At 39.6% G+C, this 15,898-nt stretch overlaps 1 protein-coding gene across 5 annotated transcripts in view; it reads left to right on the top strand.

Moving 5' to 3' along the window:
- The first annotated feature begins 299 nt into the window (after window positions 1–299).
- LOC136439859 (serine/threonine-protein kinase TAO1-like) overlaps window positions 300–15,898 on the top strand; it is a 35,176-nt gene continuing 19,577 nt past the window's right edge. For 3 of the 5 annotated variants that reach the window (XM_066435525.1, XM_066435516.1, XM_066435497.1), the window contains exons 1-3: window positions 301–599; window positions 12,461–12,725; window positions 13,207–13,278. In XM_066435525.1, the coding sequence (XP_066291622.1) occupies window positions 12,582–12,725; window positions 13,207–13,278 (216 nt within the window). In that variant the 5' untranslated portion in view covers window positions 301–599; window positions 12,461–12,581. Of the gene's footprint in view, window positions 604–12,460; window positions 12,726–13,206; window positions 13,279–15,898 lie in introns of all 5 variants that reach the window. The other 2 variants (XM_066435533.1, XM_066435507.1) reach the window with 2 other exon arrangements.

Here is a 15,898-nt window from a genome sequence, read left to right as displayed (position 1 = left end):
AGAAATCGCCACAGCGGAAGTCATTAGGTCCCCTGCATTACCAAAATAGGGTATTAAATTTTTTAGGAAACTCGTAAACTCGATTGATATTTATGGAAATTCGAAAAATATGTCGATACTATAGTTAAGCAATATATCTATTCAATATATTTAAGTTATGACATTAATTATTGCAAATTAATTGATTGATATGTGCATTCATGAGAATAAAATTATGAAAAGATCCCCATATTGTTTGAGCCTTTGGTTTCGCCCAGGTTTCCGGTCTCGGCGGCTCACGGAACTTTTGTCTGAGACTTTACGAGACTTTGCCGTACGGAACACGAGCTCCTAGATTATTATTCTGTCCGAAAACACGACATTTTGGTTAAAATATGTCCAGAAAGGTATATTTTGAGGTGTTTGCTCTGCACAAAACGTCATAAAAACACACACATTTGTCAAGATTTCACCAAATTGCGCTCAAAGACGTCTGCGCATGAGCAAGAGGCCGCCATCTTGAACGTGTAAATTTGGAAAAATTTGGGAGGAGTAGTGGCCAGCCAGGACAGGACGGATTCTGCAGCACAACCGGACAATTTAACCCCACAACCAGCACCGTAGGTAACTTTCCTACCTCTAGATCGGTCATTCCTCTAGAATACCACCCATTTTGACACAATATGCCGAATTTGTACTCTCATTATCATGCTTGAAACATCCGTCAAAGAAAATGAGTCGTCGTCCACCCTTCTTGCATAAAACTCAAGCTGTGAGCGCTGGAAAAAAAATCCACACCCATATGTAAGTTTGTGATCTGGGACGGCGCTGGATTCTCCTTTGGTGTTGATGGAGTTATGAGTGGGAATCGAACGTGGGATGGGGAGGTTTTAGGGGTTGGTTGTGCTTGGGGACTGCCGCGGGGGCAAGCGGCGGGGTTAGGGCGTGATGTCATCATATGGACCCGTGTGCATGTTTCGGGAAAGCTTGCTTAGCGTTTCCTCATTTCCGCGGGGCTACCGGACAGACCCTACCCTCTCTACCCAGTGTTATAATTCCACAGACATTGCTAGACTTAAGATTAAGTTGATCACTGCCTTTAAGAAGACTTGAGTTTTTCATCTAGACAGGGGGAACCCCGGCTATGCAACTAGGGCGTTGCTAGTACAGCTTTGTTGTTCATCACATGTGTGTACCCAGAAGGGGACCGTCCATGTGTTGAACAAACCCAACCTTATCATGGTCGGAGGGTCTGATGTCATCTGACTGGGGCTGGCGATAGAACGACACCTGGGCGCTAGCCGCCGCGTTTCTCTTCATTTGCCACACTGGGTATCAACGTAGCGGAATGTTATCAATAGTTGTGGCACGGGTCAAGGTGAAGACCACGCCTTCATTAATATAATCTCCCTGTCCGCATGTAATAGTAATGGGTAGGGGGCATGGTAACAGACTTGTTAGTTGATGAGTCATGTTGGTATTTCCCCGTTAAGTGTATATATATGTCTCTATCTCGGAAAGGTCGCCGATCATGACCTTTCATTGACAGTAGAGGCCTTGGAGGATTCGGTTATAGTTAATTTTGGCAGTGACCGTGAGATTCGGACTTATGCAAATGTAGTTTCAGCTCATTTAACAATTTCAGCAGATTTTTTTCCCCCAGATTTTCTAAATCGCTGGTTGTAGCGACTTAGTGGTAGATTTCATAATTACTTCTTTATTTTGAAATGTTTTCTCATTGAATAGTTTTCTTCAACAATTATTGAATTCAAATTTTATTGTTCGTAGTTCATTGTGGTGATTGATGAAGAATTGATACCTGGTTTATAAAGTCGTCCCTTCATGTGATGGAATTTTAGCTCAATATTTCAAAATGTACAGGAATGACTAGAAAATAGCTATTTTGATTTTGGAATCCAAAAGATAGACTTTTCATATGATAAGAATGATGTTGATAAGTATATGTTTTAGAAGGTGTGTGTGAATACTGGAATCTTGAAGTATATTTCTCGCCTTGTGGAACTGAAATAAGGTATTTGTGAAAGATGAAAGAATGTGTTGTTACTCAGTGTGTAGGTAACCTGAATGTCTTAGATTCTAACCATTGACCCAGTTCCTGGACTACGCTGTGACGTTGCTCATACATTTTTATTGGGAACAACAATCCCCAGGAAATCATTGTAGAAAATAAGCATTTACAAATTCTGATAACTCTAAATTCTCACTATTATTAGGACAAGACAGATTTCTGATTGAATGATTTTAAACTTGTCCTGTAATTCCAATTGGCTGGAACCTGTGATTGGTGTGTGTGCATGCATCAATGTATGCAAAAGCCAACTGTCACTTTTTAGCGGGATATATTGTGCAAGCTCATACGCATATGTAACGAGCCAGTCATAAGCATTTTGCCATGTCAAGGTATGTGGAAAAAATGTTAGTGTTTATAGAATTGTGTCCTTTGTTGTGCACAGGCATGGTTTAGGGTTGAATGCAGACTTGGCGTCTAGTACATGTATTTTATCTTTAGTTGATCTGTTAGAATGTTAAAAGGGATATCCAGATCTGGAGAGGCTAAGTATTTCGAGGAAAAATAAAGGCTTTGACTTGACTTGACTCTCGGACTCCCAATCAAAGAATTCTTTTGTATGTTGGGATAAAGCCTTAGAATTCTGGATTAGGAATAACCAAAGGCTTTTCATGATTTCCAAAAACGTTGATTATTTTTAACTTGAGTTTTCAGGGGTTACTGATTTAAGAGGACAAACCCAATGGTATTACCTTAGAATCTATAGATGAACTCGAGTTTTTCCAGGTTGTATGAAACGCAGTGGTTATTCCTTAGCTATTATATACTACTGTACAGTTGTTGGGTTTGCTGTGTGATTTGGCATCAGCCTGTAACCGGCACCCTCCCAAAATGCAAACAAGTCTGTATGGCAACATCGATAACCTTTCACTTCTCAATACAAATGTTTAAAAACATTCAAAGTCCAGCTTTTGGGACGAAAGCCATATACCCTGCACTGTTTTTGTTACAATAGTGTTCTTTTCAGTTAGCTAGCGATTGTTGAATGCGTTTGCAAATAGACAGAACTTGCCCCCCCCCCCTCAGATCAGTAGGCATTGACCTTTCTTGACACATACATGACGTCAGTATTTAATGCATTCGTCAACTGGCCCGTGCATTCCCCCCAGCTACTGACGTGTTTTCAAAGAGGAAGACATATTTTCAAAGCAATAAGCAAGGATATGACTACGACAATATGAGTATGACAATGTGGCAGTGTATATCTTTTAGAAGGAGAAAGATCTTTGAACAGAAATTTGATAGTGACTACGGTACTGTGAATCTTTATATGTTTGCAGCGGTGTTGTTTTCACAGTTTGTCAATTCATGACACTGCGAATATGTGTTAAATACTATATTGTATTAGTACTGTACTACAGAATAGTTTCAATCCCAAACTTAAAGTTAAAACAGGGCTGAAACCACCTTTATCCTTCTTCTGCAAAATCGAATCCCTGCAAAAATAAATGAATTTACAGTAGTTTGGATAACTGTTTGGTTTGACTTTGAACTTAGCCCCAATCTCTTCCTGTTGTGTTCACTCATCAAAGTTGTATTGGTTACACGAGGGACAATGTTCAGTCCTTAGTTAGGGTACCTACAATTGCAACTTACTACTATTCTGGAATGAAGCCTATGTGGTTTAGAATATACATGGAAACTGAGTGATACAAGCCAGTTACATTTCATAGTATATATTGTGCCTTATATTATAATATACCTTACATGAAGTTGTCAAGCTGTTAAACTTTCTCCCTGCTGCCTAACTCTGTAACCATGATTTAGAGAATGGGGTGCCAAACAGCTACTTCAGTGTGCTGGAGGTTAAGATTATTCCTTTAGTTTACATTGCCCTGTATCTAGTCCAATGATAGTAACTTTTTATAGTCAAAGAATAAGAAGCAGTACTATGACAATTTTAATGGGAAAGAGAAAGTATTGCTTGTTGATTGCTAAGCTCTTCTGTGCTAATTTATTCCCTTATGACGACTATAATTACTGTTAAACTGTGTATATTTAAAACGGTAATTACTATTTGAAGAAGCAAAGGTCGAGGCTGAAAGAATTATGTATTATACTATTTATAGCTGTGTTCTTATTGTATTAAGCATTACCAGGTTGTGTCATACATTTGTTTACATGAACACTTGAACATGTTTTGCATATCCTAAAGATTGTCATTTTATAAAATAAAAGCATGGCAGAAAGTCTTATCCTAAATTTTGTCCCAAAGCAAATGTTGAGTATCGTACATTTTGTTGCTCCTCAAGACTGAAAAGACACTGTCTTCAAACTAAAGTTTGTAACCGTCTTATGCATTTATATTTTACTGACATGAGTGAGAAATGATCCACTGAAATTGTTAAGATAGCCCATAATTTTCATATTCTCCCTATAGCTGGGTAGTTAGTCTGGTACCATTGCTCCCCATTGCCAGTAGTAGAAAATAGGGCATATTTGCACAGTGCTGACTTGTGGCCGTTAATTCTGTACCCTAAACAATGGCGGCACCCGGCCACCACACACACACCTTTACCCTCTTGACACCCATCAGATTACTGGACAATCCAGACAAGGAACAATGTAAGGTGACGGCATGCAAGCCATTCAGTGAGAAACGGCACTTATTCATTTGGTAAGATGCCACACCCTCCCCCAAGGGAACTAGCTCCTTCGATCTCGCATTTAAGAAACAACTCTATAAATCGATTACTGAACCTACGACATGCAAATATTGTACTTAAAGTATGTTGAGTATTTTTTTTTCTGGTAGTACTTGTTAAGATTTATGTAAGACGTACAGTCTGTTAATATCATATATCTCGAGTTCTGAGATGGGTATAGGGCGTATTCACGTGACGTCATCACCCCTGCCCTCCGTGGGCGGCCATGTTGGTGTTCACCCTGCAGCGAAGTTTCTCGGTGTCCGACGGTCTCTAAATTTCCAAGGAATGCGAAGTCGTCTGATCGCTGTTTTATTATATGCAAAGAGTCTCGAGCCTCACATCCTTTTCGCTACAAAAATCCAATTTCACCTACTGGAAATAACCCATTATCGACGAGCGAGGAAATGTTTTCCCCAGCTGCCTACAAACATGGCCGCTAAACTGTTTACAGAGTACGCATAAAATCAGTTCACAGCATACAAGTGTTCCAAGGCCTGCAACCACGTAGTACAGTGTCTTCAGTGTCGTGAAAAATTTTGTTGACAGGGAGTATGTTATGATCGGGAAAATTCGACGTTGAAAGACCCGCCAGTTTACGAACGTATCTCAACAAGGAGGTTTAATCAGATCTCAAGCAACGACTACACGGTGCCGCGACTGTGTTACACAACGGGCCTGTAATTTGCTTTTCGACCAGATACAAAGGTTTCCATACACTCACGTTGATTCTCAAACTTCAACTATTTAGATCCGCTGTTCGTATGTCAGAAATCCACCTTTGTTTCAGTCGTTAGTCCCTTCGTATGTTCCCTTACCTACACGAGAAACGCCAAACCAATCTTACTGTTACCCGATCAGTGTGTGCTTTATCAGTCCCAATCAAACATCTGACCACGAGGCAAAACACCATGATTGTGTGACAAAACGTTCCGAAGGGAAATTGTGAATGGCGTAGAAAATATCTGCTATTTATACGGAGAGTTCCATAGGGCTCCACTACCAAGTGAGCACCAACATGGCCGCCAGTGCTCGTTGCTAGAGGGAGGGTCACGTGACTGAATACGCCCTATAGCAGAGTGCACTGAGATTCAAGACATCATGGAGTGATGAACAGTATCTTGGTTACGGCATGAGAATGATGTAATGATGTAATTACTAATGGAAACTTTAGGCTTTCAGCTGAAGTCAGTTATTTGTTGTTTGTTTGTTTGTTTGTTTGAACCTTTGTTTATTCATGATAAGCTCAAATCGGCACGCAGGCCGCTTTTCATTGAGGTCATGAGGGAAGAGGTAAGGGTCAGATACAATATAACAGAGATAAACAGTCATTTGAGTCCTAATAACTCTATCAACATATATCATTACATATTTATGGTACAACAATATACAATTTCTACAACATACAACATAAAGTGGGGCGAAAGCTGATTCATGGTCCGTGTCCGTGTACCTGTAGACGTTTTCTCAATGCAGATTTCTTCCCTTTTTAAAAAAACGTAACCCCCCCACTGCCGTTATTGCAGTATCAGCACTGATGTTATGATGATGAAAATTAAAATGGAGAGACTTTAGTTTATTTTGGAACAGAAACTGTATACTGATTGCAAAATTGCAACATTTTCAAAATAGGATTGGATTTTTAGTGTCTCAGAACCAAACAACAATCAAACGCAAGTCATCAAAATATTACCTTGACTTGGCAGAAAAAAATGATCATCGATCAGAGATGGACAGAATTTTCTTAATTGTTTATCTTTTTTGGCAACTTGTGAAAAAAATCTTTTAAAAGAATAGTTATTGTAGCCTTGGCAACATGTACCTTTATTTAGATATTGCATCATTGCCTTATGTATATGTAGCAGGTCTAGATTGACATGACCATTTCAGGTGGTCATTTGATACACAACTATGAGGGTGTGGTCTTTCTAGCAATTCTGGAGTTAATGGGGTCAAATATATATCTATATCATATGATGGTTTGGCAGGGGTTTCATAACTTCATCTGTGGCGTCGCAGTGGCAGGGTGTTTGGCCCAGAACCTAGAGGTCCTGGGTTCAAATCCAGGGTCCCCTGTCTAGTTGATGTTGAGCCCTTGGGAAAGACGCTTTACAGTACACGACTTTCCCCACTTCACTAAGGTGAAAATGAGTACCTAGCTTCTGTTAGGGAAGTCCCTCTGATAGGACGTTAAATGTGGAGGTCCCATGCTTGAGGAGAGCCACACCTTGAGCATATAAAAGGACCCACCACGCTTATCGAAAAGAGTAGGGGTAGGGGTCCTTCCCGGTGTGAGTGGATCATATACATGTATATCTGTCCGGATATGCAGCTTGTAGTGTTCAGTACAAACCTGGTGTGTTACGCCATGAGGCGATATGAAAGGTGGTTATATACTACACAACATGCGTTTCACTAATGAAACCAGGAAACTGTATAAGTTGGTATTATATTGTGACATTGTAGACTCTAGTGATGATTAGAATATTGATATTCATACTGGCATGTAACAAAGTCTCCGGTACTGTTGACTACCTTATGGCCGAATGTTAGGTCATAAAAATGTCAATAGGTAGATGGAGAGGTTGTTTTTACCGTAGTTTACCTACTGCCTGGCCATTGAACGGATAACTTGTATCACACATTGTGCCAAAGAATTTGTAAATACTGTACGTCCAAAGCGGTGGAAGACGAAACACATTTTATTTCCAATTGTCCAGTTAACCATGACGAAAGAACCGAATTGTTTAAACAAGTTACCACGAAATACTCCTTCTTTAACACATTCACGGATGAACAAAAAACTACTTTTCCATTAAAATCGCAGAACCCACAAATTGGTGGGACTTTTCGTCTTCCATTGTCTCCAAAAAAGAAGTCAAACCCAGCTTGTTTAGATATAGCCAACAGTCGTATTTATTATCAGTAGCCTATTGTTACAACAAAGTCAGTCACAGTTCACTGACACATGTATATTTTTCCGTTTGTTTATACCATGTATTTGCAATTAGCCCACGGGCATGAACTTGCAATAAAACTTTATATATTTTGTTCCACGGTAAATGTTTTTGTGGTTTAACTTTAACAACATGTATACCTGTGTATTGCAAACTTTTTTTCCAATCAAGGCAGCTACCAGTACCAGACAGAAATATGTGTAGATTTTATACATAGATATTGTCTGTTTAACCTTTAGCACACTGAAGTAGCTGTTTGGCACCCCATTCTCTATTGGTTACAGGGTTAGGCAGCAGGGAGAAGGTTAAAATTCATCATATCATTGTGATCTGTTAGTTCTAGTAGCTCTTTGCTTTTGTCAACAATGTTATGCTTTCTAGATAAAAGGTAAAAACCTTTGAAACGGCATTTAAAAAAGAATTTACTTTCAATGTTCAATTTGATAATTAAGGTCTATATTGAGTCAAAAATTGAAAGCACATCTTTCACTACCAAAAATTTTGTGAAAATACATTTATGATATTCATTTATATCTTCGATGAACATTCATTTCGCATCTAAAAAACAAAAACAGCGTACACGTAAAAAAGTTTATGTACCTGTCATTTAAAAATTGAAAGCATATCTTCCATTGCCAAAAATTGTGAAAATACATTTATAATATTCATTTTATTCATGATTATATCTTCGATAAACATTCAGCAAAAATGGAACAAGTTGCATGTAAGTTACCTGTCAGGGATGCAGGGGTTAAAAGGTCATGACGGGAGGTGTAATGGACAGCTCCCCGTCTTGATTACCAAAGATGAATGATTTGACATTTCACCAAAATGGGTCCCCTGTCAGAGTCACTTAGACAGATGGCTGATTGTCGTGTCTCCTCGCTTTCACCAACTATTGATTCAGGAAGTCATAAAGGCATGAAGTATCTAATCCTAACTTATGGCCTTGTCCTGGGGCCCCTGTCACCCCTCCTGTTAAGTGACTTTGGTTCAGTCCACCGATGGAAGCTTTCGTTTAACTGCCCTTGACAGTTTCAGTACTAGCATATTGATATTAAAATGTTTGTCCCCTAGAACGTTGACCGCTAATTACTTTTTCAGTTTTTGATGTCTGGTTTCAGGCTATAGAAATTGTATATTTACATACATATGTATGGATGTATATACAATTATGTATTGGGTATTGCATATACTGTTACATCTTGCCAATGATGAATGACATAGCATACCTTTCTCGGAGGATAAATAAATGGTATAAATATACATATTGTACTGTAGCTGATATAGATTTAATAGAGCAAATTTTAGGGAAAAGGTCAATTTTTTTTTTAATGTCACATGAACTTCGATTTATTCATAAAGAAATTATTGTTATTTTGAAGGTAGGTTCTTGAAAACCAGTAGGAATTCAAAACTCACGGCCATTTCCCAATAAACTTCATTTACTTCCTCCTGCACAATGTTGAGGTCAAAGGTTAGCCAGCAGCTGCCACACCCTTTTTCTGTCACGGAGCTGGTACCGAGGTTTCTCCGTCACAGCGCTGCCTGAAGATTGTGACATTCCGTCTGTTTTTCTCTCGGAATTTCCAGTTGTGGTTTTTACGGCTGCAGAATTCCCTTCTCAGATGGATGGCTGACTACCTGGCCATTTGGAATCCACAATTGAGTGGATAGCATTTGGGTGATTGACTTCCTGGGTGGAAGTGTCCCAGACCACTGGCAGGAATTGTTGTACTCAGACAGGTGTCTGCTGACTTGACAGGAAGAGGGATAGGCTACCCTGCCCATATATAACTCCAGAATGTGGTCAGGTATTGCCAGGGGGGAGGCTTGCACCAGCTCCTTTGTACCTTAGAGGAAGGTGATTCACTCATCGTATCGCATCCAGGTTGGTTGGAAGGGAACTTTTGTGCTGATTTTTGCTCCTCTGTGGTGGTATTTAAGCCAAAAGATTTGTCTGGTTTGTATATGCATAAGTTATAATGCGATAAGTTGTTTTATTTTTTTCATATTGTAGTAATTGTGCTGTGTCCTGGAAGATTCTGTGGTTCTTATGTGCACAGAGCAAGGAATGGTTATGTATGGAATGGAGTAAGATTGTATTTCAGCTAGGTATAGCAAGTCTGAACATGCCTTGATATAGCGGTCGAACCTCAGACTGGGGACGAAGCCATGATAAACCATGACTTTGTAATGATTCTGGTATAAATAGTCGGGCAAGATGGTTATTGATACAAGTACTGCTTAAAATAGTTCCTGTATTATTTAGACAATTTCATCTAAAACATGGCATTCCTAAAGACAGAAATAAGTTCCTTACTTTAGTAGTGACAATGATTCTTTGCAAATTTTTTGGTTGTGTTTGGTAGTCATAAAGATAAAACGTATAGGAAAGGTCTTGTAGACACTACTTGAAATATAAACAGAAATACTTGGTTATGCTATTAGCTTTACTTTCTTCATCGTTGATGTTTACACAAGCAAGGCTATTGTCAACTACTTTGTTTACTGTAGATTATAGGTGAACCGAGGTCATCTGACATCCTGTTCCTTGTTTGCCCTTTTAAGTTGGACATTTGGTAGGTATATATGTAGATACATGTATGTAGGCGTCCATGGTCTCTGGATAATGGAAAATACATACTTTTGTGAGTTTTACCTACTTGTCTGTCTTTGCCCCCACTCCCTATGAAAAATCTCCAAGAAGGATATTTTGGTCTTCTACTCCAAATGCTAAACTTTTAGGTAACCCCATACATCAAATTTGAGTAGGTTCTCAGAAGAAAATATATAATATATTTTTGTCCAAATGGAAGGTAGTACATATAGTATGTAGATATGTCGATGAAGGTTAGATACACAATTAAGTTACTCAAGCAACCAGATGGATTTTTGACAGTGACTCTTGGACAGTGGATGCTATCTGAAACGTCTGACCGTTTTCAAAATCTATCCAGTTTCTTGAGTAACTTTTGCATTGTGTGTAGCATGATAGATATGTTTGCCCTCCCCCACACTCCATTGAGTACTATAAATGCAGAAATGTTCGTGGTGGTTTTATGTTCACAGTTTTCGCAGTGAACTCTTACCGCGAATTTAAACCACCACGAAAAGCTGTTTCATTGTGTGACTGTAGTGCTACTTTTGTTTCAAACGCGAAGTCAAAACCACCGCAAACACTCCATTTTCTCCTTACCGCAAAATGAAACCCCATAAGCATTTCTGCATTTACAGTATGTTTGCATATGGTTACCCCAACCAGCCAATCCCGGTCCATAGCTCCCCAAGGTCATCCAAGGTCAAGCTAACATTCCCACCAGTGATTATTGGTTTTGCCATCTCATTGTAGATTGTCCCTGTTAGTATGCAAGGGTCAGGAAGGGTAAGGCACGTAGATTCATAATCATATCTTTGAAGCATATTGTCTTGAGATGTATGCATCTATTGAGCAGATGTGTTCATAACAGCGGGACCTTGGTTTACGTAGAAAAACATGTTTACATGGCGTAACAAGAAGTAATTTTATGGCGAATGCAAAATGAAACTATTGGTGCATAGGTATGTATTGCTTGCTTTCGCTGGAAGCTTTCTCCTTCATTTGGTTTAATGTTTTAGATCTAGAAATAGAGAAGTGAAGTTTTTTGTTGTCTAGTATCTGCAGTTACCATGGTTTCAATGTGTGATGGTAAGTTTTTACCTGTATTTATTAATGTAGCTCTGTTTTGTGATATTATATTTACCGGGAGTGTTACATTTGGATGCTGTCCTGGTGATATATTTCAGTCAGTCTTACATTTGGATGTTGTCCAGTGTCCTGGTTGGTGATATATTTCAGTCAGTGTTACATTTGGATGCTGTCCTGTTGATTTATTACAGTCAGTAGTAGTACTGTTACATTTGGATGCTGTCCAGTGTCTTGGTAATGGTTAGTGATGTATTATTGTCAGTGTTACATTTGGATGCTGTCCTGGCCAGTGATGAATTATAGTCATTGTTACATTTGGATGCTGCCAGGTCGGGTCAATAGTGGTCAGTCTAATCAGGAAAGTTGTCCAGTTTTACTGGAGAAAGCTCATTCTTGGTATCACGGATGTCGTGAGAGGACGGATTAACTTTGTCTGGTAACTGCTTGAGTGCCAAAGTGCTGTATTGACTTGAATCACCTTTCATCATTATCAACAGTACTAGTATGATTGAATTTGTGCCCTTTCAGAGCCTTACTTTTCAATATGCAAATGTTCTTCTTTACGATATAAATCAAAAAGTGTACAGATATTGGTATTGATGTGGAACTAGAGGCTTTATAACTATCTACTGTATGTTAGAATGTTAAAATCCCTACCACACATTTTGCTGTATAGGTGCGGTGCCCAGCTCTATTTCTATAGCCCTTTGGCCACACAGGGCTACTACAGTAGGGGCTCAAAATTCAACTGGTAGCGGTGTGTCTTCCACTCCCCCATACTCTACCCTAGTTAATAAGCAGAGAACGCAGTCTGTACCATTTTCAAGTCTTTTGTATGACTTGCCAGGGTTTGAACCCCTTACCATGCAAACACTTGTCATTGCAAATGTTGAGTGTCCTGACTCCTAACAATGTTTTTACTCATTAATGATTCTTTTTCTTCTGCTTTATATGGTGTTATGAATCAAGAAGTTCCCGATATTGGCATTGAAATGCAACTAGCTATAGAGTTATAAAACTATCTACTGTATTCATGTCATTGCAAGTACAGTATTGAGTTCAAACAATGAAATTGTGTCATTTTTTCCCCCTCTTCTTCCAGAATGTGGACTATACCCATTGTTCCGAGGTAGCTACATGGTAACGGTACGTAAGTGGCGGGACAAAACGTACCCCGCCACCCTGGGGTGAGGCCCCCATCCCACGGTGTGCGTAACGGGAGCATGCCATCATCCAAACCGCTGATGAAGCGTCACAGTAAGCATGCGGACCCAGAGGTGGCTGCCCTCTTTGCTCAGGACGACCCTGAAAGCATCTTCACCGACCTTCGGGAGATCGGACATGGAAGCTTTGGTGCTGTCTACTATGTAAGTGTCTACCCTAACTATAGGGCCATGTTGATTTGATTATATGTTTGCAAGAACTGTTTAAAGAGCCCACCAAATTACATCCTAATTTCTCCACGCTTACAGACAAAAAGGAAACTACCCTCCTCTTAACTTCACAAAACCCAACCATTACAGAAAAAGTGGGATCCCTAGCACAACTATTGTTTCAAACGCAAACTTAAAACCAACACGAACGCTCCATTTTCACCTTAGCGCGAAATGAGAACAATGCAAACTTTAATGCTTTTACCGTACCCGCGCTTGCAATGCTGGCCTGTCATTAATGCATCTACAGATTTTGCATGGTTGCAATTTGTGTAACTTTGTGCAGGATAAAGATATTCAACTTTAGCATCATGATTAACATATTGCATGGACCATACAGAAGTATTTTAAGCCCAGTGTACTGAGTTGTACAGTGTGATCATGTTAGTGATGTTGTATATCTGTGTGTCTTCAGGCCAGAAACACTCGGTCATGTGAGGTGGTGGCCATCAAGAAGATGTCCTACAGTGGCAAGCAGCAAGAGGAGGTTTGTGTTTTTATCTATTACCGTTGTGTTTTCGGTGCTATTCGTTCGTTTGTTTGTCTGTCTATGTGTGTGTTTGTGGACGGCATAATTCGAGAAACTATGAATGGATCCTTATAATATTTGGTAGGTGGCTCTCCTCAAACAAGGGGCATCCAACTTTACGTGGCATCCGAAAGGACATCCCTATCTGAAGCTAGGTACTCATTTTCACCCGAGTCAAGTGAGGATATAGGTGTTAAGGACCTTTCACAAGGGCTCAACATTGGGGATTCGAACCCAGAACCTTTAGATTCTAAGTCAACAACAATAACTTCAAGACTATCTTGCCAAGGTGTCTCATTCTCCTCATCATTACTTTGGCTCCACTAGTAAGGATGTACAGTACTTCAGTTCTGCTACCTAGGAGAACTTCACCTCTCTTTTCGTGCTATTTTTCTTTCTACTGACTCCTAATGAAGACAGCATCAACCCATATTGCCTAAAAATATGGAAACTCCCCTGATATTTTGAACCAGATGACCTTGCAACAAACATTTCATCAAATCCCGGGCATATCCCGGGCGAGGTTAGTAATTAGTGCTATCTGATGAACTCAAGGCACCCTCATCCCCAGAAATTTAGAGTATACCGGAGGAGGGTGCGAAGCACCCGAGGCGACGCGCCTTGGCGCGTCGCTGGGGGGGTGGCCCGGAGGGGGGTTTCCCCCCCCCCTCCGGAGGAGGAAGCTTTAGCATTTGTGCTGTTTCAAGTTCAAATGGAGGCCATTTCCTGCAACTTCAGGTTTACTTCTTCCCAACAATCACAAGCAAAAGAGGCAGGAAAAATCTTCAAAGTTCAAGCCAACACTATTTTGAAAACACATATACTTTATTACATATGTTTCTGACATCATCTTGCTGGCTTTTGCTTAATCTTCGATTCATCCCTGTCACATAAACAGAAAAAAGCAAGCTAACCCTCAATCTATGATACAAACTGACACAAAAATTCTGAATTTTTGGGAAAAATTGGGCATAGGTTCCCCGCTATGACCCCTTACCGGGGGCCAACGGTGCCATCAAGTTCAACAAGAAGAATAGTATACACAACTCCTAGTCATGTATTTTCTACTTGGAACTTGAGGCAAATCACAATGGGAAAAAGATGTGGAGAACATTGGGCAAAACCTTCTCATTTTGATATTAATATTAATAATTTTTCTTCAAATTGATATGAATAACACATCAAAAACTATTTAAAAAAGAAGACAACAGAAACTTGTGCATTTTCTGATATACAGTCTGTAGAATGTAATGAATTTTCCTGAAGAATTTCACACATCAAAATCCCAACATACACAAAAGTTTGCTGTAACAGTGTAAGTGTAAAATCTCCAGCTACAAGTCTTTGCAATGGCCCCTTTAGTCTGAGAATGGAATGTTCCATTCCTCCTGTAGAATTTAAGTGGATTTGCATTTGTAGCCGCAGATTCAAACTAGATACAAATTGTATTTGACTTTGAAAAACCCATCTGAACCAAAGAAAATAAAGAAAATGATCCTTTAAACTTTCAAATAAATATTAAAGCCTTCTATTATGCAGTTTTCTAAAAGATTAATATTTTTTCCGTGCCCATGATATCAAATTTTAAAGCCCGTAATCTGCGGTGAAATGTGAGGCTATTTTCTGTCTAGCTTCATTATAAACAAAAGAAAATGGCCGCTGGTCGGTAGAACCTCATAGTTTTTCTGAAATTTCTGCATTTTCGTCGGGTTTGGGACTTAACAACCAACACCAAAAGCGAAATAACACCATGTTTGGTATTTTCATGGTTAATGTTGCTAAAATGAAGCAGCCATTTTTCGACTGGATTTCCGATTTGGTTGAAAAAAAGGGCAGAATTTTCGTCAGCTAGGAGACCATGTGCTCCCAACAAACTGAACAAAGTTCTGCATTTTTCATTGCTTTTGGGACTAAAAACACACACCGAATGTGAAACAAAACCCCACACGATGTTTTCAAATGTAGTAGTGCTACAATGAACCAGGCATTTTCCTGCTGCTTGCCGATCTTGACTGAATTTTGAGGCACGCACTGGCGGTAAGGTGATTTTCTCAAACGTGTACTAGTACTACTACTACTAGCTCCAAATAAATTTCTCATTTCTTTCTGACCCCGTTGGCTGTGATTCATGAAGTAAATACAGACAATTAGCATTGTTTGCATGGAAATAGGATTTAGGGGAGTCGGATGCTAAACCAATAATGAGATTCTTTTGTCATCGGCGTTGTAGCGAAATGGTCCATTGTTTTTCGAGTATCCGATCCATTCACAAGTTTTTACAGACAATGTCGACGGAAAAAGTGACGCCGCTCGGCCCAGAATTCTGCGTATTTTCATGAATTTTTGCCAAATTATCCAGGAAAATAGGGAAGAAACACCCTAGATTTGAAAATGAGTATACCGGCGCAGAGCTAGCAGTATACCGGCGGCGCGCCGTTGTTCCGTTGTCTGGGGAGAACCCTGATCTTAAATTGAAGCTGCTGGCTCAACTGAGAGCTTAATCTTTGTCATCTGTCCATCATGTAGTGCAGTGATGTCATTGTTGAGAGTATAGCATTGAAAAAATTGAATAGGCTAA

Source organism: Branchiostoma lanceolatum, chromosome 1 (assembly GCF_035083965.1).
Source record: "Branchiostoma lanceolatum isolate klBraLanc5 chromosome 1, klBraLanc5.hap2, whole genome shotgun sequence".
In the NCBI taxonomy this organism is placed as follows: domain Eukaryota; kingdom Metazoa; phylum Chordata; class Leptocardii; order Amphioxiformes; family Branchiostomatidae; genus Branchiostoma; species Branchiostoma lanceolatum.
The sequence above is the reverse complement of the archived record's forward strand: the minus strand, read 5'-3'. Positions and strand labels throughout refer to the sequence as shown.